This window comes from Urocitellus parryii, chromosome 11 (genome assembly GCF_045843805.1).
Source record: "Urocitellus parryii isolate mUroPar1 chromosome 11, mUroPar1.hap1, whole genome shotgun sequence".
Taxonomy (NCBI): domain Eukaryota; kingdom Metazoa; phylum Chordata; class Mammalia; order Rodentia; family Sciuridae; genus Urocitellus; species Urocitellus parryii.
In genome coordinates, this window is record NC_135541.1 from 28,963,583 (window position 1) to 28,988,597 (window position 25,015).

The 25,015-nt window shown below is 44.6% G+C and overlaps 1 protein-coding gene across 2 annotated transcripts; it reads right to left on the reverse strand.

Annotated features, from left to right (window-relative positions):
• Positions 1-983: 983 nt before the first annotated feature.
• Tmem53 (transmembrane protein 53) lies at positions 984-20,381 on the reverse strand. Of its 2 annotated transcripts, XM_026397783.2 has the most exons (3): positions 20,238-20,381; positions 6,493-6,614; positions 991-2,646 (listed from the first exon to the last, which is right to left on the reverse strand). In XM_026397783.2, exons 1-3 carry the CDS (start codon positions 20,296-20,298, stop codon positions 1,966-1,968), a joined length of 864 nt encoding a protein of 287 aa, XP_026253568.1. In that variant the 5' UTR covers positions 20,299-20,381; the 3' UTR covers positions 991-1,965. The 2 variants fall into 2 exon arrangements, with proteins under 2 accessions (XP_026253569.1, XP_026253568.1); XM_026397784.2 differs by lacking the exon at positions 6,493-6,614 and having other exon boundaries at positions 984-2,646; positions 20,238-20,325.
• Between the last annotated feature and the right edge of the window lie 4,634 nt (positions 20,382-25,015).

A 25,015-nucleotide genomic window follows, 5' to 3' on the forward strand; every position in this document is an offset into this window, starting at 1 on the left:
AGTCATTGTAATTAAAAAAATAAATTGATAAATTCTGTTAAAATTCAAGGGCCCAGAGTCTTTCCATGACTCTAAACTCCTTGACACATTCTTACAGCCAGGCCTACCTCCCATCTCCCCAAATCCCATTAGACACCCACCTCTAGAATGCCCACAGAGAATCATCAGGTCTTGGCAGCTCTTGCCTCCTCCTACACCCAGAGGAAATGCGGATGACAGGCCACCCTTGGTTGGAGCCCATCAAAGGCCTCACTGCCCCATGCCTGCTTGTTGGCTCCAAATATCCTGAACATAGATCCTGGGCCCAAGGTCACAGGGAATGTATATAGTCCCCCGGGAAGTGGAGCAGCCCCACTGATGGCTGAGGGTCTGTAAAAGAAGCAGGCTTGAAAGAGTGGCTACCTTCTGGAGGTAAGGGTGATGGCAAGAACAGATTCCAGTCAGGCTAACTTCTTTTCTATCTCTATTCCCTCTCTCCTCTACCTGGGACTCAGTAGGTCCATGATAGCTGGTTACCCCCACCCTAGAGGCCATGTGCTCTCTAATAGGCACATTAACCCACGGGAAGGGCATTCTGCTGAAGCCAGCCATGCTGTTGGATCTTCGAGCTGTCTCATGGCACAGGCGGCACTGCCACCTGTTGGCCATGGCTAGGAATGCAGCCACACAGCCTAGGAATCAGCAACAGTAGTAGGGACTCCCAGAGGACTGATGTCCTGCAGGCAGAACTTGGCCCCAGGGAGAGGGAATCCATCACCCCTAAGAATATCAGGGATCAGCTCCAACCCAGAGTTTTCCAGCCATTGCTTCACTGCCTGCTAAACTTTGAAAGCCTATCCCTGACCCCCAGGCCTCTTGATTATCACAACAAATTCATTCGATCAACTAATATTTATTGAATACCTATGTGCCAGCACTGTGTAGCAGTGACTCTCAGAATGATAGATGGAACAGAATTGTAAGGCTGAAGGCACTTCACCTTGCAGGCTGCAATGATACCATCTCCTTGAAAGGAGTATCAAATGAGTCTCCTTTCAAGGAGATGGTATCATTTTAGCCAAAACTCCCTTTACCCTGGTTCTGGTTTTTAGGACTCCAGAGTTAACTTGCCACAGCTCCTACTGTAGCACTGCTGTCTCACTGCTTCCCACTCCAGCTGCCCCTTACAGACAGCTCACAACTTTCCCAGACGCAGTGGCTTCCTAGCAAAATGTGGAGGAGCTGGGCAGCACACACCCCTGTATCCTCAGCTAATCCGGCATCTACCTCAGACTCCTGGGCTATGAGGTCAGAGAAGCTTCTCTGAATGAATGGGCAAGTGGGATTCATGCTTTATGTTGTGGGACTTTGCCCTTCTGGAGCAGAGATCAAAGGGGCCGCCTTCATAGTCTGACCCTACCCTCTGGCACCTCCCCAATAAAGCTCACCTTCCTGTCAGAAAATCAACTCAACTCTGGCAACAAGTATAAAGTTTCCATTGTGCAAGGTGATTAAGTTCTAGAGATCTATATAACACTGCACCTATAATTAACAATAGGTGTTATTAATAAGTGTATTACATATACTTGGAACTTTATATTAAGAGAGTAGATCCCATGTTAAGGGTTCTTATCACAATTTTTTTTAAATATTTATTTTTTAGTTTTAGGTGGACACATTTATTTTATTTTTATGTGGTGTTGAGAATCGATCCCAGTGCCTCACGCATGCTAGGCGAGCACGCTACCACTTGAGCCACTCCCCAGCCCCACAACTTTTTTTTTTAAATCAACTCTGAGGTTCATCCTCAACCCCCTCCTCCCCTGCTTTTTTAACCCTTTACATGCTGAATGCCACAGGAATCAGCTGCCTGACTGGTGCACTTGTTTGAATAATCAACTACAAGGTTCCACAGAAACCTACCCAGGCATTCCTGCCCGCTAGGACCACTAGAAGTCCCCCAGGACAGACATAGGTTGTGGGAGGTCAGGCATTTATTTCTGGAGTAGGACCTGAGTACTGGACACAACTGCGCATGAAGTCAACACAAAGGCTTGTGTAGTAAGTAGGGTAGTCTCGTAGGTGGCTGACATGTGCAGATGACACAAAGTCCACAGAGCGTACCAGGACCCGGTGGGCCAGGCGTGCCTCCACCATGCGTTCCACATCCCTGGCCAGGACAATCTCATCTGCCTTCGAGTAGAGGTAGAGCTCAGGCCAGTGGGATTCTGCATTCCGTAGCTTATCATAGAAGCGGGTGTGGAAGAGGCCAGTGAGTGGAGCAAGCAGGATATGGAACAGGACTGCCACCAGGGTAAAAGCCACCAGGAGCAATAGGCGCATCAAAGCATGCTGATGTTCTAGGATTACTGCCAGGGCCCGCAGGGCCCCTACCAAGTTGTTATCACCAGGACCACTGTCAAAAATGGTGCCCACCACACGCAGGTGGCAGAAGCGCCGATGGGTTTGCAGGAGCTCCAACACATAGCGGTAAAGCATGACGCCAGCATTGCTGAAGACGTGGAAGAGCAGGGGCTCCCTCTCAATCTCATAATCAAAGAGTAGCTCAAGCAGCTTCTGGGCCAACAAACGAAGTGAAGGGATGCCCAGGGACTCGGAGAAGAAGACCATGTGCCATGGGGCTGTGTATCGGATCACGATGCAGCCCTGGGGAGAGAAGAGAAGCCTGATCAATCCCCAGGGATGCAGTGGGGGTGGTGAGCACAAGATACATCCGAAAGGCCCAGTAACCCCAACTTCCATAGAGCCATGGAATCCAGCAAAGCTCTAGGCCCTGCTTCAGCCTGAGCACCAGCTCACTACTCACAGACACAGGTACTTTGCAGGAGTGGAAAGTATACTCAAGGTCCATTTTTGGACTCATGGCTTCATGGTGACTACGCCTCTGGGATGGTATATGAGGCCTGGAGATGAGAACGTTTTGAAAGTGACCAGAACATCTCTTCTCATACCGCAAGCCTACCCCAGACCTTGTACATTTAAAGTCTCACTGCTTGCCTATATTTTGTTGCAGCGACTTCTCTCCATTCTCCCTACCTCCCAGACACAACACCTAAGACAGCCTACAAGCCCCCAGCCTCGACTACCAGAGGCCACTTCTGAGCCAGACCCTCATGGCATCCATCTCTAGTCACTGTCATCTCCCTCTTCCCACACCAAGGACCGGAAAACAAAATCCATACTGTCTGGTTTCAGGAGCCTGACCCCCAAATCTGTCTGGTTCCCAAGCCTAGGATCACTCCTCAGACTCCCCCTGAAATTCCAAATACAGTAAATACTATTCCTCAAATTCTAAAATCTGGGCCCAAACTCCCTTTAGGCTTCTGGACACCTCACTGCCTGAGCCAAGTGTACCTCAAAACCTCCAGACAGGTCCCCTTCTAGGCCTGTTGAAAAAGGCCCTGCCTGGGACCTAATCCCCCTCCTAAACCTATTCTAGAGACAAAGTACCCTTTGTCATGGGGATCTGAGTTAGGCAGGCTCTGGGGTCAGACAGGTCTGAATTTAATTCCTGGTCCTAGCACTTAACAACAGTATGAATAAAGAACAATTTACTTCTTTCTGTGTCTGTGTCCCCATCTATTATTGGGATAACACCCATCTCCTAAGGTTATGATGGAAATTAAATGAGAAAAAAAAGTATGTTAAGTGACCAAAACAACACATGGCACACAGTAAACTCTCAACCAACAGCTGTAACAATCATCAGTGATCATTACAATAACCAGGAGAAAATTATGTGGACCCACAGCCAAATGGATGGTCAGCCAGGTTGCCTCCTATCACCCAGACCTGCTAGGTCTGGAGGCTCCCAACACTCTAGGGCTTGGGGAGTTACTTAAGGCCACCCATACTCCCAAATGGTCAAATCTAATAGAGGCCTGTCCATCCTCATCACACTTTTCTCCTGGCAGCACCTGAGGATTACACACTCCTAGAAATATTTCCTTGCAACCCAGTCCCTTCAGTTGGTTAAAAAAAAAAAAAGGAACATTTTTAATCATGAAAAAAGGGGCTGGTCTGGATATAGAGGCCTAAGGAACACAACAACAACAACAACAAACTATATACAATGTGTAATCCTGGATTGAATCTTGGTTTGGGCAAATCAGTTGTAAAGAACACTTTGAAGACAATTTGGGCATCTGAACATGGATTGGAAACTAGAAGTGATGAAAATTAATTAACATGAGAAGGTGGAAAGCATGATCTTTAAAAAGCAGCCTTCAAAATGGTACACTTGATAGATCTCATCCAGGCAAAGAGAAGATCCAGAAAAAACCTGGAAAGAGCTACCCTATGGTATAAACCGAGGTCATCTCCAGGCGGTGGAATATGATGTTTTTATTTTCTTTTAAATAATGAAGGTTGTCTCCCTCTGGAGATGGCCCTGCATTCTCCCTTGAATGTTCCTCTGCTTTCCATAGTAAACCTTTGTCTGTGTCTTTAAAAAGAAATTAAATATTGGAGTTTGGGATTGGAGAAGTTTTTCTCGGCACCCATCCTGTTCTCCTCCTACCAGGGAATAAAGTCAGTCCCCTCCTTGTCAAGGCTGCCACTCCACCAGCCTTGTACCTTCAGCCCCTCTGCCTGTCCTGGAATCTTGCCTCACACTTTCTCCCTCACACTTTCTGCCCACATAACATCTTCCTTCCCTCACCTACAATGGTCTGTTTCTCTGTTGATTCTGTCATGTCCTCCTGGGCTTTCTTGTCCTCCCTTGGCTCCATTCCTCCTTTCCTCATAGAATTCTCTTCATCTTCTACTTCTTTAAGTCTGGTTTCCTTAGGGCTATCCCAGCCCTCTTCTTTCCCTCTCTACACTCCTGAGGGATCTCGTCTACCCCAGAAACTGTGGATTCTCTTCTAGTGTTCCTGTCTCAAAAACACACCTCCCTCTACCCAGAACATGCTCCCTCCTCTCCATCCCTGTGCCCACTCCTAATCTCTTATGAGCTACCTTCCTATCTCGTGACAAGCTCCTCCACCCATCACCTTCCTTCTACCTACACCACTAGCCCTAAGATCCTGACCACCCTGTCCTGGGTCACTGCACCCTTTCCAAAGTTTCTCCTGGCTTCTAGCCCCAGCACCTCCAATCTTTCCCCTACTCTGCAGTTAGGTGCTTTCTGAATGGCAAATCTAACATTGTGCCCCTGTTTAAATCACCTTGAAAACCCTCCCCCGACCAAGCCTCACCTGTAGACATTTGCACTTTCATTCTCTGTACTGAGCACACTCAATCATTCCTATTCTTCTGCCTGCCCTCAAGGATCTTTTTTTTTTTATTTTTTAAATATTTTTAGTTGTAGGTGGACACAATACCTTTATTTTGTTTATTTAGTTTCTTATGTGGTGCTGAGGATCAAACCCAGTGCCTTATGCATGCTAGACAAGTACTCTACCACTGAGCCACAACCCCAGCCGCCCTCAAAGTTCTTATTCTAATGAAGAAGCTAGACCAAGCCTAGCCAGTGAGTGGAGCTCAGGAGCTAAGATAACCTGAGGAGTGAGGCAGCCTGCAAAAGGTGGGCCAGGCTTATTGGCTGAGAGGAGGCTTCAAACTCAAAACTACTTTTCTCCCCCAATCCTTCTCCTGTTCCAGGGCTTCCATGCTGCTCAGGCATGGCATAGACGTTGGTCAGTGGAAGGAAACCAAGAAAAGGGGCACCAGCTGGCCCTTCTCCCAGGTGACTCCTACTTCTTTGCCTGGGCCTTCCAGCTGGCATCTGGAGCTGTCTAAACCAATACCCCTGCCAAAGGTTGCTTTGGGGAGACCTGCCCTGAGGAGGGCAGAGAAGAGTCAGAGACCAAAGACATAAAAGGGCTTCCAGGGCCAGGGTTGTGGCTAAGTAGTAGAGTGCTTGCCTAGGACATATGAGGCACTGAGTTCGATTCTCAGCACCAATAAAATAAATAATAAAAAAAGAAAGGTATTGAGTCCATCTACAACTAATTTTTTTTTTAAAGGGCTTCCAAAATATAACCAGGCTCTCCTAGGGCCCTCTCCAGTTACCACCTCTACAGTCAACTCTTAGTGCATCCTGAGAAGTCTCATGACTCCTCCAAGAGGCCCTGTGACTCTGGGAATGTGAAAAGGTACTATGGGCAAAAAAGGAGAAAGTCCTGGGAGCAGGAACTATGCCTGGCACACCAGTCAACAGGAGTTAAGGCCTGGGCTGATTCCATCAGTGTGGACAACATTAAGGCTGCCCACCGCAGGATTCAAGGAGAGAAGCAGGTCAGGGGACTGAAGGAGCTAGACTAGGACACAAAGCTGACAGCAAAGCGGGGGATAATCCTGCCAAAGTCCCCATGACCCCATCATCTTCCTCACAGGCTGTTCTTAACACTATTCCTAGGCCTGTCACAGAACGGGTCAGCTTTCACTGCAGCCCAGAGGTGAGGCAGCCAGAGGCTTGGAGTTCCCCATAGAGTACCCAGAGGTGGCAGAATCCCAACATCTGAGTATCCACATGCCTGCAGTACTCACCCTTTCATGGTAGATGGCGCTGTACTTGGCAAGGTTCTTGTCCCTGCAGCCACCCCAGCCCAAGAGAATCACCACAGGCAGTCGTGGCCCTGCCTCCTTCCCACCTTGTCTGGCGTTGTTCTCTGAAACACAGATGTGGACTGTCAACACGGGAGGTAGGATGGGGGTTCTGACTGACCCAAAGCCAACACCACTGTGGCTGAAGGCAGGAAATCAACAGGTGCCAGGCCCAGGCATCCCACCAGCCTCTCTGCTTCAGGCTCCCATGGGGCTCCTGCCCCAGTCCTGCCCTGACTGCCTTTCTACAGATCTCTCAGGAAGAACTGTGACATCACTAGAAAGCTCTCTTGAGGGCACCTTTCTTTAGTGATTCAAAGACAGCCCAGGAGGGGAAAGTGAACACCTTCTCCAGGTAACTTCCCTTTCCAACCAGCGATCAGCAAACATTAGCCCAATCAGACCCACCACCTTTGTACAGTCTATAAGCTAAAATGACTTTTAAATTTTTAAATGGTTAAAAAATCAAAATAATAATATTTTTGTGACATATGACAATTATATAAAATTTAAATTTGTGTGGGCCTGGGGTGGTGGCTCAGCGGTAGAGTGTGTGCCTGGCACGTGTGAGGCCCTAGGTTCAATTCTCAGCACCACATATGAATAAATGAATAAAATAAAGGTCCATCAATGACTAAAAAATATTTTTTAAAAAATTTAAATTTGTGTGTCCACATATAAACTTTAATAGGAATATAGCCATATCATCCAATTTATTTTACTCTCTATGGCTACTTTCATACTAAAACGTAATTACAACAGAGAGTGTATGGCTCACAGAGTCTAAAATATTAATGGCCTTCACAGAAAATGTTTGCCAGGGGCTGGGAATATAGCTCAGTTGGCATAGTGCTTGCTTTGCACGCATAAGGCCATGGATTCAATCCCTAGCACCACAAAATATATATATTTAATATGTATATACACATAAAATAATGATACTGTGTTCATCTACAACTAAAAAATTAAATAAATTTTTAATTTTAAATAAATTTTAATTTTAAATAAAATATTTAAAATTTTAAATAAACTTTAAAGTTTGCCAAGCTGGATGCAGTGGCGCACACCTGTAATTACAGTGCCTCAGGAGGCTGAGACAGGAGGATCACAAGTTCAAAGCTAGCCTCAGCAAAAAGTGAGACCCTTCTTCTAATAAAATACAAAATTGGACTGGGGATATGGTTGAGTGCCCGAGTTCAATCTCTGGTACCAAAAAAAAAAAAAAAGTTTGCCAGCCTCAGTCTCTGCTCTAATTCCAAGGTCTTAAGAGGAGCAATGGATAGGACAGTGTAAACAGGAACATGAGGCAGAATGACTCCAGGTTTTAGCAAACCTCCCACCCTGTCCGGCCAGGAAAACACACACCTATATTCTAACATAAAAGCAGAATGAGATTAAGTGTCTTGCCTGTGTCACAGGGAGCATAGAGCTAGGCATCTGGCTCCTACTGAACTCCTAGAACAGCTCTTGTGCCACTGCCCATAGCTAGACCTTCCTTGGGTGATGTGCTGGCAGGCATGAGCCAGCTGTCTCTGATGGCTGCTGAAGGGCCTCCTGCAACTTTGTCTAACAGAACTCACCTCATTTCCTTGCAAAGTGAATGCCCACCCCCCAGAAGGACATCTGTGCAAGGACTGTCTGTAGCTAGATAGTCACCCCCTGAAAGGGTGGGATGTACTTTTGCAAGGACCAAGTCACTTGGCTATGCTCAGCTGCCATCCTGAAATTTATGGATGCTGGTGGTGACCTGGCAACAGTAAATTTCAAGGCTAGTTAAGAGGATGGTAAATATAAATCACTAACCTTTAGACAAAAGGAAGACAACAATTTCCTGTGGAAATTAATGTGATTGAAAAGTTCAATGTTCCTGCTCTCTAGTAGTGGTGACTCTGGCCTTCGGAGATTAACTGCCCGCACCCACAGGGATCCTGGGCCCATTGCAATTCAGGCTGGAGCAGAAATTGCCAGTGTCTCAGTCCACTGCTGACACCTGCCAACCCTCCCAGCCGCCACCAACATTGGCCTTGGCCCTGCTCTAACTATCTAAATATTCTCACTGCCTTTCTCAGCCTGACGTTCCCCTGTCTTTTGCCAGGACAGCCCTTCGCCTGCCCTGGCCTTTCTGGTGGAGATACGTAAAGTGGGGCCATGAAGCTCAGACTGAGGTGGCCTCCTGAATAGTAATCAACAGCTACTGTTTGGAACTGCTGAATCTCCGAGGCCACACTACTAGATTTCCGAGAGCCTGCCTTGAGAGGCTCACTTACCTCTCTGTGTAGCCGCCTCAGAATAGTCTCCCCTTCCTCAGCCTATAGAAGTTCCCCCAAGATACCAGCAAAGGGCTTTGAGATTCATCTCAAGAACAGAGAAGGCAGCTAAGGGAGGTCACATTCACTGGTGGCTAAAGGAAGATAGGGCCAGCCCCCATAAGCAGAGAGGGGCATTCTACATTCAGAGAAGGTTTGAGCAGGTTCTGCTGGGCCTGCCCCTTCCCATTCTGAGATGTGTAACTTTGCTTTGCTCCAGTGCAGGTTTTCCTGGCACCCTTGGCAAGAATGACTCTCTCCCTCAAGAAACTGGCATCCTGGACATTCTGACTATTTCCATATCCAAAGATTTCCCTGATGTTCTTAAAGGGGTGGAACCAGGCCCTGGGGATTGTCCTAAGGGGCTCATCCTACCAGGGACAGCTCCTGCTCCCTGACACATGCTCTCCATGCCCATTCCCGACTCAAAGGCTTGTCATGACCTTCTCCCTGCTGGAGCCACATTTGCCCCTTCTGATTCTATAAATAAGGTGTTACAGTCTCAGAAAATCCAAAAATATGCCTTGGAAACATGTCTGGGAGAGTGATGGTGACCAGTAAAGGTCTCCCAAAGGAAGACCCATTTGCTACAGTAGCCTTGAAGGCCCAGTAGGAATGTGCTGGGTGGACAGGGGACATGAGCAGAGCCAGGGAGTTGTGGAGATATTATAGGTCACCTATGGCACAGTATGTAGTCCTGGGGCGCTAGAATCCCAGGGGAGGGAGTAGCAGTAATTGTAAGAGCTGCCAAGAACAGGACTGGGGCCTGATCCTGCATAGGAGCCAGGGTTGTCTCCACAGCAGTGGAGAGCAAATAAAAGATTATGAAATGGGGAAAGTGGTATGACCCAATCTGTATGAATTAAGACTTACAAAACTAATGTTGTTGTTTTTTTTTTTTTTAAAGAGAGAGTGAGAGAGGAGAGAGAGAGAGAGATAATTTTTTTTTAATATTTATTTTTTAGTTCTCGGCGGACACAACATCTTTGTTGGTATGTGGTGCTGAGGATCGAACCCGGGTCGCACGCATGCCAGGCAAGCGCGCTACCGCTTGAGCCACATCCCCAGCCCAAAACTAATGTTGTTTAATGTCTGTCTCTCTCTGCCCTTAACCAGTAGGTTCTATGGAGGCAGGAAACTCTTTATGGCCATGCTCCCAATGGTCAGCATGGTGGCTGGCCCATAACTCAAAAGTTAAGTGCTGAGTGAATGAACACATGGGTGCAAATCGAAGGATGGATCCCAGTAGAAAGAGCTGGCATTCTCGTTCCCCATTGTCCTTTCCAGAGTAATAAAAATAACTGTTACAGCTATTGTTGTTTATTGCCACACCCAGACCACCACTCCTCCACCCTCTCATGCCATCCCCTACTCCTCTCCTGCTCACCCCACAGTCATATCACTCTTTTCCCCTCTTGCTACAGACTCTCCTGATCTCTGGCAACTAATCTGTAAGGACTAAAGACTTTGGTCTCTGGCTTGGTCTCCTACTTTATTCAAAGACTTTCCATGACTTTGCACAAGCAATCAAGTACAAGTCCACTTTGTGCCAAAATCATCACAAAACTCTCTCAATGAAAAGAGCTAACACAGAGAATATTATGCACCAGGTGCTATTCTACGAATTTGGCATTTGTACTTATCAATTCATTTAATCATCAACATTTAACTGTTTAATCATGACAACCCTAGAAACAAGGAACTGTTATTCTCCTTTTGCAAATGAAAACCTGAGACACAGAAATGGTAAATTACACACTCAAGGTTACATAATTAATAAGTACTAAAACTGGAATCTTGGGGCTGGGGATGTGGCTCAAGCGGTAGCGCACGTTCGCCTGGCACGCGTGCGGCCTGGGTTCGATCCTCAGCACCACATGCAAACAAAGATGTTGTGTCCGCCGAAAAACTAAAAAAAAAAAAAAAAAAAAAATTAAAAAATTCTCTCTCTCTCTCTCTCTCTCTCTCTCTCTCTCTCTCTCCTCTCTCTCTCTTTAAAAAAAAATAAAAATAAAACTGGAATCTGTAAAGATCAGCTTGTACTCACTATCCTAGATGGTCTAGACTGCTTCAGCTCCAAAACTGTACACAAAGATGCCTCCTATATATCAAAAGATCCAACATGTCCTCATCCACTTGCTCCCCCTTAGGGGACTGGCCACTTGGCCAGAATGTCAACATATGCTGTTTCCTGCAACCACCCTAGGTGTTAGCTACTATTTCCATTTTGCAGATGAGAAAACTAATAGAGAGGGTAAGTCCTTTTCCCTTCAAGAACATACAGCCAGGAAGTGACAGAGACAACGTCCACTCTCTTACCACCATATTATACTGACACTACCTCCAGGACCTTGCACATGCCTTTTATTCCCAGCCCAGGATACAAATGCTTCGTGTAATACTTTGCGAATGTGGGCTGGGGTTGTGGCTCAGCAGTAGAGCACTTGCCTAGCACGTGTGAGGCATTGGTTTCAATCCTCAACACCACATAAAAATAAATAAATAAAATAAAGATTAAAAAAAAAAAAACCCCAACTTTGGAATGCCCTTTCCACTTACAAAATCAGCTTGCTTTTCATTTCCAGAAGTCCTCCTCAATGCCCTCTCCCGTTATCAGGGTAGATTAGGTTACTCCTTCTCTGAACAGTCCCAGCACCCACCAACACCACAGCACTCCTCTTAGCACACTGCCTTGACGGTGTTCCTTAGGAAAGGGAGGAAGCTAGTAGCAAGAAATGGTGAAGGAGGCCAGGGCTGTTGCTTGGTGGCAGAGCGCTTGCCTAGCACGTGTGAGGCACTGAGTTCAACCCTTAGCACCATATAAAAATAAACAAATAAAATAAAGGCATGCTGTCCATCTACAACTACAAAAAAAGAAATTTAAAAAGAGAATAGAGGGAGAGAATGTGAAGCCAGAAGGAGAGCAATGGGGAGACAGGAAGGAAGGGCAGGCAACTGATAGGGAGAAGCCAGAGTCACAACAATTTTAAGACATATTATCAAAAGTCTCTAAAATATGCAACTTCTGACTTGGTAATTCCACTTCTAAGAAAAATGTTGAATAATACAGAAATATTCAGTAATATGTTAAGCAGATCATAGACAAAAATGGAAGATCTAAAATTATAAGTCTCATAGAAAAAGCACTGGGCTAAATACTTGTCCACTGGAATTAGGCAATAGTTTCTAGAACAACAAACAAAATAGATAAATTGGGATTTCAACAAAATTAGATTTTGCACTTAAAAGGGCACCATTTAAAGAGTGAAAAAATGTGGATAAAATATTTGCAAATCATATGCATAATATGGGGCTTGTGCCCAGGATATATTTTTTAAAAAATCTCTTACAATGAATAACCCAACTTTAAAATGAGCAAATGATTTGAATAGACATTTCTCCAAAGAAGATATACAAGTGGCCAATAAGTACATGAAAAGATTAGAGAAATTAAAGTCTAACCCACAATGAGGTATCACTTTGTGCCCATTAGCATGGCTGTAAAAAGTCAGATAATAGTAAGTAACGAGGATGTGGAGAAATAAAAACTTTCATAAACTGTTGGTGGGAATGTAAAATAGAGCCACTTTGGAAAATAGTTTGGCAGTTCCTCAAAAAAATTAAATAGAGTTACTATATGACCCAGCAATTCCACTCCTAGATATGTACCTAACAGAACTGAAAACAACATGTCCACACAAAAAACTTGTACATATTAGTCATAACTTTCCTAGCTTTGTATTTGTATACACAACCAGGGTAACTCCACATCATGTATGACTACAAGACTGGGAACCTAATAGAATAAGTTATACTTTATGTATGTATATTCTGCCAAAATACACTCTACTGTCATGTATAACTAAAAATAAAAAAACCTGTACATGAATTTTCATTGTAGCACTTGATAACAGTCACAAAGTAGAAACAATCTCATCACCTGTGAATGGATAAAACAAAATGTGATATATCCATTCAATGGAATACTATTCAGTCATAAAAAGGAATAAAGTACTACCCATGCTCCAACATGAATGAACCTTGAAAACATTATGCTAAATAAGAGCCACATATCATATGGTTCCATTTATATAAAATATTCAAGCTGAGCTGGGCACAGTGGCACATGGCTATAATCCCAATGACAGAGGCTGGGAGAAGAATCACAAATTTAAGGTCAGCCTCTGCAATTTAGCAAGAGAGAATAAGAAGGGTTAGGGGTATAGCTCAGTGATAGATTAATTCCCAGTACTGAGGGAAGGGAGAAATCCAGAATAGGCAAATTCATAGAAACAGAAAGTAGCTAGACGAGGGAATGGGGAGTGACTACTAATGGGTATGAGATTTCTTTTTCTGTGATGAAAGTGTTCTGGAATTAGATAGTGGTGATGGTCTCACAATTCTGAGAATATACTAAAAGCTAATGGACTGCACTTTTTTTTTTTTTTGAACTAGGATTGAACCCAGAAGTCTTAACAACTGAGTCACATCCCCATCCCTTTTTTAATTTGTATTTTGAAACAGGGTCTCACTAAGTTGCTTGGGGCCTCACTAAATTGCTGAGGCTGGCTTCAAACTTGTGATTCTTTTCCCACAGCCTCCTGAGTCACTGGGATTACAGGTGTGTACCAGCATGCCCTTTTTTTTTTTGAGTGTGTGTGTGTGTGTGTGTGTGTGTGTATTACTGGGAATTGAACCCATGGCTTTACGCATGCTAGGCAAGTCTTCTACCATTGAGTTATATCCACAGTCTAAACTGGATTTGTTAAAAGGGTAAATTTTGTGTCATGTGAATTATATCTGTGTTATTATTTTTAAATAGTAATACATTAAGTGAAAAAGCAAATTTCAAAGTAGAATCACTACAGAATATCCCTTTAAAACATACACACATGGGGCTGGGGATGTGGCTCAAGTGGTAGCACACTCGCCTGGCATACGTGTGGCCCAGGTTCGATCCTCAGCACCACATACAAACAAAGATGTTGTGTCCACCGAAAACTAAAAAATAAATACTAAAAAATTCTCTCTCTCTCTCTCTCTCTCTCTCTCTCTCTAAAAAAAAAATACACACACAAGTTATGCATTGAAAATATAAATAGCAAGTATTTCTGAGATCAGAAAAAAATTATTTTTCATGACTTTATTTTAAGCCCATTTTCTAAAATAAATATTGAGGCTATGAATGTAGCTCAGTGGTGGAGTTCTGGGTTTGATCCCAGCACTGCCAAAAAAAAAAAAAGATTTAAAGTCAATATGTATCACTTTTGCAATGAGAGTCAAAATGTTATTTCAAAACAACAATAGGGGAGGTGGTCTAATCAAAGCAGTTCAAGTCCAAAGAGGTCAAGGATACCCAGAAGCCCCTTGGCAATGGGGAACTTTCTTTTCTATCCTGGAACTCTTCTTCTTTTTTTTCTTTTCTTTTTTTTTTTTTTTTGATGGTGGTACTCATTATTGAACCCAGGGGTGCTCCACATCCCTAGACCTTTTTATTTTTTTTTTTTAATTTTTTTTTTTGAGTTTCTTTTTTTTCTTAAAGAGAGAGAGAGAGAGGAGAGAGAGAGAGAGAGAATTTTTAATATTTAATTTTTAGTTCTCGGCGGACACAACATCTTTGTTGGTATGTGGTGCTGAGGATAGAACCCGGGCCGCACGCATGCCAGGTGAGCGCGCTACTGCTTGAGCCACATCCCCAGCCCCTTTTTTTTTTTTTTTTTTTTTAATTTTTAAGAAAGGGTCTCACTAAATTGGAAAGGCTGATCTCAAACTTGGATTTTCCTACCTCAGCCTCCCAATTTGCTGGGATTACAGGCATGCACCACCACACCCAGCTCTTCCCTGGCACTTCTTCAGCACTCCACATAACAATTTATTCTCCCAGGATCCCTGTCATCTAGAATTTCTCAACAAATAGCACTGACACCAAGAATACAAGAATTATGGGGTTGGGGATGTGGCTCAAGCGGTAGCGCGCTCGCCTGGCATGCGTGCGGCCCGGGTTCGATCCTCAGCACCACATACCAACAAAGATGTTGTGTCCGCCGAGAACTAAAAAATAAATATTAAAAATTCTCTCTCTCTCTCTCTCTCTCTCTCTCCTCTCTCACTCTCTCTTTAAAAATAAATAAATAAATAAAAAAGAATACAAGAATTATAACTAAGTATACTGTACAACAATTGCAGTCATAAAACTAAGGCATGAATTAGATTGTGGATGTCCCAGGGGCAAGTGGGGATGACAAAGGAGAGGCCTGACAAGGCATAAGGGTCAGTGGTACAATATATGCTTTTTATTTGTAAGCCAGATGCAAAATACAAAGAATCTATATCTATGTAATTTTTAAATGTAAAGAATAAAAGGATCAAAAAAGAAGAATAAAAGGATCCTTAATTTTTTCTACTCCCCAGAAAACTTTCCAAAGTCTTGCTGCTCCTATATTTAAACCAAATTATTTTACATTTAATTTTCAAAATAACAGCGTAAGAGAATAGTGTAGCATCTAAGAGTACATACCACACAAAACTATACCTGGATTCCAATCTCTGGCTCTGCCATCTGATAACTATGCAAGAGACCTTTAGCAAATTCTCTAAGTTTTAATTTCCATATCTGTGAAATGGGGACAATAATACAAAGAATTCAATAAGATATGACTATGGAGGGCTTAGCAAGGTACCGGGCACAAAGAAAGAGTTCAATAAGTCAAAATTATTATTACTTCACCAGTAATGCATGTTCACTATAGAAAAAGCAGAAAATGAATGCCTAATAAAATTGGAATCATACTGTTTGTAATCTGCTTTCTTCTGTTTAGCAATATATTGTGAACATCTTTCCCTGTCAGTTTATATATTTCTACACCATTATTTTTAGTGGCTGCAGAGCAGCTATAGAATGTTTCATAATTTATGGGGACCAATCTCCTATTATTAGACATGATGTTGTTTCCAATCTGGGGCTGTAATAAAAAATACTTGAATAGACACCCCTTTCTTTGTGCATGCCTCTTACTGTTTCCTAGAAATGGCATTGTACTCAGGCAGCTCTTTCAAATGGCAGCTGAAATCTGCATGCACAAGATGTAGAGTAAGGCTCTTAAGCTGAAATCTGGAATTACTTTGGACAAAATACTTCACCTCCCCCATTCATCTGTTCCTCATTGTAAACTGGAATTAAGAGAACCCCTACTTCACAAGATGGTTGTGAGGATTAATAAAATAATGAAAGGCAGGTCAGCATGTGGATAGGGCATGGGCACAGTCAATCGTGTCAGTACAACCGGCAGAGAAAAAGGCCTGCAAAGGGTACATCAGCTTGGACCTCGAATGCAGGGCCTAATATAGCACCTGGCATAGAGTGGGCACTTGGAAAGGGTCTTTTATTAATGGTTGAAAGAAAAGGCATTAGGATTAAAAAAAAAAAAAAATGAAACTCCTCTGGAAGAGGGAGAAGAAGGAGGCTGCAACAGCCTTTGAAGATCCAAAGACAAGATGAGGACCGAGTCTTCTCCTGGATCTTTTAGACCTAACAGCTCTTGAGGGTTTCCACTCACCTTCCTCTACCCAAAGTACACCTCAGCCTCCTGCCAGGGCCTGCCCCCCTCCAGCCACTTCACTCCAAGTCCTCCCTCAGAGCCCTTCTATACTTTCTCTGCTCACCACAGGTCAATCAGTCTCCCCAAGCTTCATCTCCCACAATGACCCCCACAGTGGTCCTCAGCAGTTTCCCTGGCACCAGTGAAAGCTTCCTCTGAGGGTTAAAAAGATGGTACAGCTCTTTGACCATGGCCAGTGACTAAAAAAGAGCAGATTCATAATAAAGTCTAGGGATCTAAAGCCCCTCACCTCCCTTCTCTGTGATCTCCTTGAGGCCTCTGTTTAAGAGCAAGACCACTGTCTCCAGCCCAGGACCCCAGCCCTATTAAATCTATAAATAAATAACTTTTTTTAAATGTTCATTGAACATGAAAGTAGCACAAAGTGCCTTTAAGAAAGCTGCATGGGGGTGGGGTAGAGTGGTAGAGCGCTCGCCTGGCACGTGCAAATCCTTGGGTTTGATCCTCAGCACCACATAAAAATAAAATAAAGGTACTGTGTCTAACTACAACTAAAAAACACAAATAAATATTTAAAAAAAAAAAGAAGAAGGCAGCATGAGCTCGGTTGTAGCTCAGTGGTAGAACATTTGCCTAGCATGTGAGAGGGCCTGGGTTCCAACCTCAACCCTAAAAAAAAAGAGGGGACCTGAGTGGGACTCAGCTGATCATTCTCTGATGGGAAATGGGAGGAGGGGTGGCACAGCCCAGCTGGGATGTCAGAGCAGCTCTGACTTGGACCCACAGTGCTTCCAAGTGACTCCAATCAGCTAGCTTGGCATCTCATCACTGCCAGGCCCTGGCAACAATGAGTAAAACTGTCAAAGGCACTACATATGGCAATACAGTGCTGTGGGAGCCCCCCAGGACACAATCTTCACCCAAAGAAATGAAAGGGAGCTGGGGATTAGGAGAACAAGGGGGTCCCTGGCCCAAGAAAATGAAAGGAAGGACAGATTCCAGATCAAAGGCCAGGTGGACTATCCTGGGCACAGGCAACCACACATACTGGCTGGTGAAATTCCCAGCGGAGGATCCTCTGCTGCCCAACCTGGCCCACAAAACCCAGGGCTCCGAATGACTCCAATCTGCAGCTGCCTTCCAGTTAAGGGATGAGCCAGCATCAGCTGCTCACCTCTCTGTCAACTAACAGCAGTGCCGGCTCTGGAGTTTGGGTTTCAAATATTGGGGGAAAGCAATTCCAAAACTAAATATGACCATCCTGCACACTTCACCACGGCAGAAGAGAAATAATCTCTAGGGTCCCTGAAGACTGTCATTCTGTGCAGCCATGTCGGCCTGGAGGGGAACATTCTGCAGAGGGAACAAATAGATTCCAGGGGATCACAGTGTCCTGATATCCGTCTGAGGGGTTCTGCAATCTAAGGCTCAGTTGTGGGACATGCACTGTGAGAGGGAAGGACAGGAAGAAATAAAGCAGTAGGTCAGCACAATCAGGTGGTGGAGGAACAACCAAAAGCTCTGGAGGTATTTCTTCAAGAGACACTGTCTCTTGAAAAGAGGAATATGTATTTCTTGCTCTGTGTTGTTACCACCACAACAATCTCTAGCCCTATAGTGACCATATCATTTTGAAACCACCTGCTTAAGAATCTTCATTCCCTCCCCAAAACCACAGCTTCCTGAAGGCTGCCTGTCTATGAATCATTTCTGAGGTGGCACCAACTAACCAAAGGCCAGGACACAGCAAATGCTGAATTGAGAATGGAAATGACAGGAAGGCCTATTGTGGTTCCAGAAAGGGAAGTGCTTTCTAATAATCCCAGTTGCCTCCAACAGACCAGGATGTTTGGGGGGGGGGAAGCGGGGCTGCTAGCAACAGAATGCACTCATGCTGGCAAAGGGGTACAGGACAAAATTCTAAGCTTGAGTCTCTGGAGGCCATAAGGGGAGGCCTAAGAGAGGAAATGCACTCGGCACTTGCACTATGCCAGGCACATATATTCAGTCACTGCCCTAATAGTCCTTATTATTAAGGAGGAATCTGAAGCTCAGAGAGGTCCAATAGTTTGCCAAAGCCATAGAGCTAGTAAGAGGTAAAGCAGAAATGAGAAACAAGATTGTCTGGCTGCCCACCTGGGGAGAAAGAGAATTTCTGTCCTCCTCACCACACAGAAGGCAGATCCAGAGCCTTTGTAGCTGAAGGCTTTCGAAGGATAAAACTATTAACTGACTTAACTTTTCAAAAGTATTTTTACATCTATAAGCTCAACAGCCCTAAACCAACAGATTGAGTTCTAGGGAAAAACAGGTAGTCAGAGCCATGTTACCTTTGAAAGTCTAGGAGCTGACCTCTCAGACTTTAACCAAAGAACACAAGATGCCATAGGATGTATGCCACAATAAAAAAGAGAGATCAACAACAACAACAAAATTCTACAGGAGGGGTCTGGGAAGACTCTCCTGAAGGAGGCAACATCTGAGCTAAGCCTTACATGGTGAGCTGGATGCAAGTGGAGGCAGAGCAGGCCAGCAGAGGGGAAAGGGCATTCCAGACAGAAGAAAGAGCAGAAGCAAAGGCAGAGAAGCAAGAAATGAGTGGAGAATCACAGCCATTTGGTGTTGCCAGAACATAAAATTCCTACTAAACAATGGAAGGACAGTGATCAAAGAGGTAAGCAAGGGCTGCTAAATTATGAAGGACTTTGAATGCCATACTAAGGAATCTAGACTTGATTTATTCCAAGGGCAATAAGGAGCCACCGAAGGGTTTTATGAAAAGTGGTGATGAGCTCAAACCTTTGCATTTGGAAGATCACTGTGGTAGCAATATAAGAGGTTGAGCTGCTGGCAGTGAGACTGGAGGCCTGAATGCAATGCTGGAGAAATGCAGGCCAGATAGGCTGGGCCCAGGCTGACCTGTACACCGAGACTCCACTACCATAATTCCCAGCAGGGACAACTTTCCTTCCATTCTACAGGCCACCCAACATACACTGCCATGGACTCAGGACAGTTTTAAAAACTATCAATTTTGTGGAGTCTCCCACACATCTTTCTTCAATATTATGACTGGAGAAGGAGGAGATAATGCCAATCCTAAATGCCAATTTTTAAATTCATTGCAGGCAAGGCCCTATGCCAGGCTTGTCACACAAATAATCCTAATTGTGTGACCAACAACTCAGTGGGGGTGTTTGCTACAGTTACCTTCATTTTGAGGAGGAATAAACTGAAGTTCATAGTGGGTAGCTTACCAAAAATCATCCAATTACTAAAAAGGAGGAGTCAAGGATTTCAACAGAGTTCTACCTAGTTTATTAACCACTGCCAAGAAAAGGGGAGAGGGAAGACTAGCCCTTCTGCATTCCTGGCTTCTTCGAGGACCAGAGACCCCTGGAACCCTGTTCCTTCGGGAACACTAGGGCCCCTAGCCACAAGTGGAGAAGAGGCGAGAAGAGGGAAGCACGATCCCAAACAAAGGAATCAGAAGGAACCCTACCCCAGGCATTCTCCAACTACTACGAGAACAAAAATGGCACGGGCCGGAGAACTACGGATTACAAAAGCAGAAAAAGAGACCCCGATACAGCAGACGCTGACGCAGGAAGGGGCGACGCTCTGGGAGGAGGAGCGTTCTGGGTGGGGCCCACAAAAGGGCGGGGCTCTCTGCGCCCCACAAAGTCGAGGACCTGCAGGACCCTGCAAGGGGGCGGGACGCGAGAGGGCGGGGCCGCGAGACCGGCAGAGCTACAGCTGCGCTCGCGACCCTCAGACTTGTTAGGTCACCTCCCCACGACAGGACCCAACCCTCGATCCATACTCTGGCTCCAGCAGGGCTGATCCGGGATCTCGATGGTGTAGTCCAGGTCAGCCCAGGCCATGATGAAGGTGCCGGCCCTCAGCACGGGCCTACAGCCGGACCTCTGGCGCGCACCCGCGCACCCGCGCCTCGCCGGGGCGCCTCCTGGGCACCGCCCAGTCTCCACCTCCTCCCCCGACACTGCCCAATCCCTGAGCCGCGCTCTGTGACCTCCCTCCCTAGCAACCCCCGAGTCACTCGGAGTCTCGCGCCTCACCCCTGTAGCAACCATGCCCCACCCCTCCCTTTCTCTGGCCCTCATCCATTGGCTGACTCTCTTGATCTGTTCCAGGTATTGGTCAGTCAGGACGCCGGTCAGGAAAAGTCCCCCCCACCTCTCGCCGCCTAGTAGGTAAGAAGCCGCAGGAGAGTCGTAGTCTGCGAACCTCCAGGGTTTCTCCTCTCCCGATAGCGTCTGTCAGTATTCGGCGAAGACAGTGCCCTTTGATTTTCATCGTCTGGCTACCTCCACTATCCACTACCAGCCACAGCTCCGGGGCTGGAGGTAGAAAACCCTACAAAACCGCCTTGGCGGCGCGTGCTAACCCATTCTCCATGCAGTGGGGTCGAGGGGAATTGCGTCTGGCTGGGTGGGTGAGAGGCGGTTTAAAGTTAATGACTTGAGAAAATGTCCTGTTGGTGGGGAACACCGAGGGACTAGCTTTCTTGGATTTATCCACGCATTTACCAAATATTTACTGAACACTTAATATGTGCCAGAGACTGGGCTATAAGGTTCCTTGGGCCCTAATGAGGACCGAGGTTTTAACTTACATAAATCTTTTGTTTGTTTTGTTTTGTTTGCAGTACTGGGATTGAATCTCCAGGGCCTTGCACATGCTAAGCAAGCACTTTATCACTGATCAACCTCCCCTTTTAATTTATATATTTTGAGACAGGGTCTCCCCAAATTACCCGGGCTGGCTTCTATCCTCCTGCCTCAGTCCCCCAAGTAGCTAAGATTACAGGATTGAACCACTGCTCCTGACTCCAAAATTTATATAATTCTTATCGAGAGAGGGAGAGAAACCACTTATGAACCAACTCTAATTCTATGCAGGGGATAAATACTACAGAAGAGTCAGATTTTTATAAGTTCAGAGCCAGAAAGGGGGCATTTATGGCAGTGGAAATGGTTCTTAAGATGGGTTTTGAAAGACCCATGGAGATGAAGAGGGGAAAGGCCTCCTTGGAGAAGCTCAAAGAAGGGAAAGTGCTAGGTGAGTGCCAGAAATTCCATGAAGCATCTTCAGGCCAGAAGAGAGACTAATGTGAGAGAAACTTTGGAAGAACAGGCCCCGGATTTGATGCCAAGATCAGTGTGAACTTTAAGTAGATCTTGTTGATGGTAAAAATTTTCCTATGAATTTAATATCTAAGAGTGCAAAGGCTTAGATTTATCATGAGGGCAGTAGGGAGTCATTGTAGGGCTTTAAGCTGTGGGGTAATGATCCAGTGTGTGTTTTATTTATTTTTTAATTTTTTATTCATTTTAGTTATATGTGATAATAGAGTGTATTTTTTAGTTTTGTTTTTTTTAAGAGAGAGTGAGAGAGAAGAAAGAGAGAGAGAGAGAATTTTTAATATTTTTTTTTTAGTTCTCGGTGGACACAACATCTTTGTTGGTATGTGGTGCTGAGGATCGAACCCGGGCCACACGCATGCCAGGGGAGCGCGCTACCGCTTGAGCCACATCCCCAGCCCTAGAGTGTATTTTTTAATAGAGAATATTTTGACATACATACCTGGACTATTCCCATGTTTTGTTTTGTTTTTTGGGGGGTACTGGGGATTGAACTCAAGGGCACTCGACCACTGAGCCACATCCCCAGCCCCATTTTGTATTTTATTTAGAGACAGGGTCTCACTGAGTTGCTTAGTGCTTCGCTTTTGATGAGGCCGGCTTTGAACTTCTGATCCTTCTGCCTTAGCCTCTGGAGCCACTGGGATTACAGGCACGTGCCACCATGCCCAGCTAACTTCCCATTCTTGTGGTTGTACATGATATGGAGTTACACTGGCTGTGTATTAACATAAATAGTATGTGTTTTAGAACTGTGCAGAGAATGGATTGAGGATTGGGATAAGGAAGAGATCAGTTAAGAGTTGTTTGAATGGTGGGGATTATGGTGGCATGAAGCATGGAGAGAAGGGGATGGATTCCTTAGACATTTATAGCCAGAAGGACCAGGGCTTGGTGAATACTTGGGTGTGGGGAAGTAGGAGAAATAATGGATGACTTCTGAATCCCTAGTCTGGGAAAACATGAAGTAGAGGAAACAAGGCTTTTAGGAGGGAGTTCATTCTGGGCACTGTGAGTTTAAGGTGCCAGTGGAACATCTAGGAGGCAGCTAAACATTCCTGACTGGAATTCACAAGATAAGTATAAACTGGAAGTAGGAATGCAAAGGTAGGTAGGACCTTGTACATGGCAGCCACAACAGTAGATTTGTTGAGCTTGCCCAGGAGGTATATGTGGAGTAAGAAAAGAAGAAGGCCTAGGACAAAATTCTGAGAAGAACCTAAAATTGAAGGTCTGGCAAAGAAGGATAAACCTGCACAGGTCATTGAGATGAAGTGTTCAAAATGGTAAACATATAAAGGATAATTGTAGTCAGCATTTTTCACTGCTGTGACTAAAAGACCCAACCAGCACAATTGTAGAATTTATTTGAGAGCTCATGGTTTCCATAGACAACAGGCTCTATCCCTCAAGTCTCCAGGTAAGGCAGGACATCATGGCAGAAGAATGTGGTGGAGGGAAGCAGCTCATATGACGATCAGGAAGCAGAGAGAGAGGTCTCCACTTGCCAGATACAAATATATACCCCAAGGCCATGTCCCCAATTCCCATCTCCTCTATCCATACCCTACCACTTTAGTTACTACTCAGTCCCTGTCAGGAGATTAATCACTGATTGGGTTAAGACTCTCACAACCCAAACATTTCTTCTCTGAACCTTCTTGCATTGTCTCACACATGAGCTACTTGGGGACACCTCACATCCAGACCATAACAATAATAGAATCTGGTGTCTCAGAATCCATGGAAGAAAAATCTCGAAGGCCAGTAGTAATGAATCAAGCAAAATAAGGTTGGAAAGAATCCACTGGATTTAGAAACAGGGAAGTTGGTGATCTTTGCAAGTGCAGTTTCTGTGGAATGATGAGAACAGAGGTCAAACAACAATGACTTGAGAAGTAGACAGGATGATGAGGAAGTGAAGATTGCATTTGTAGCATTTTTTCAAGAAGTTTGGGCTGAGGTATCCCAGTGGTAGAGCACTCACCTAGCATGCAAAAAATTTGGCCATTTAGTGGGTCATAGTTGCCTGTAATCCCAGCAATTTAGGAGGCTGAGACAGGAAGATCATAAGTTGGAGGCTGGGCTCTGCAATTTAATGAGACCTGTCTCAAAAAGGAACTGGATGAAGCTCAGTAAAGCACTTGTACGTTCAATCCCTGGTACCAAATAATCATCATAATAATACATAAAAAATAAAAAGGATTGGGGATATAGTTCAGTGGTAAAGCACCCCTAGGTTCAATCCTTAGTACTGCAAAAAATAAAAATAAAAGAAATTTGGCCATGCTGAGTAGGAAATAGAGAAAGCAGTTGCTAAGAGACATGAGTTTTTATTCAGATGGGTGAGATGCTGTTGACACAGTTTCAGCAAAGAGGAAAAAGATAAAATTATAGAAGAAAGAAGATAACCAAGAAAATGATTCTGAAAAAAAAAAAAAAAAAGAATAAGAAAGATTCCAAAGGATTGGTGGAGAAGTTCACTTTAAAATGTGGAAGGATGGGCTGGGCTGGGGCTCAGGAGTAGCACACTTGCCTGGCATGTATAAGCACTAGGTTTGATTCTAAGCACCACATATAAATAAATAAATGTCTGTCAACAACTAAAATATTAAAAAAAAATAAAACGTGGAAGGATGGGCTGGGGTTGTGGCTTAGCAGTAGAGCGCTCTCCTGTGTTCGATTCTCAGCACCACATATAAAATAAAATAAAAGTATAAAATTTGGAAGGACACCTGCAGTGTGTCAAAAGGGAAGCATGTGTGTTGAGATGAGTACATTGGTAGGCTCAGTGAAGGAATTCCTGTTCTATTTTCTCTGTGAAATAGAGACTTATCAGCCAGCGAGAGTATGATTGGATATAGTGTGCTAGGTTAACAAGAACAGAGAAGGTCTGAGGATGTTATTCAGTAGCAGAGCACTTGCTTAAAATGGGTGAAATCCTGGGTTCAGTCCCCAGCACCACAAAAAAATAAAGATTTGAAAACATGGACCCCAACACATAAGGTTTTCGTTAATTAAGAGGAAATGTTCATGGTGCATCATCTGCTTACAAGCAAATCTATAATTAAAAAAGAAAAAGAAAAAAAAAAAAACAAGCACTGGGTGCAGTGGCACATGCCTGTAATCCCAGTAGCTCAGGAGGCTGAGGCAGGAGGATCACGAGTTCAAAACCAGCCTCAGCAAAAGCAAGGTGCTAAGCAAGTCAGTGAGAAGACCCTGTCTCTGAATAAAATACAAAATGGGGCTTGGGAATGTAGCTTAGTGGTTGAGTGCCCTTGAGTTCAATCCCCTGTACCAAAAAAAAAAAAAAGAAGGGAGGGAGGGAGGGGAAAGGAAAAGAAAAGAAAAACAAACCAAGCAAACCACCATGGACTGCTCAAGCAAAGCCTCAGACAGGTCCTTCAGGAGGGATTTCAGAAGAAAGCATTGTTAT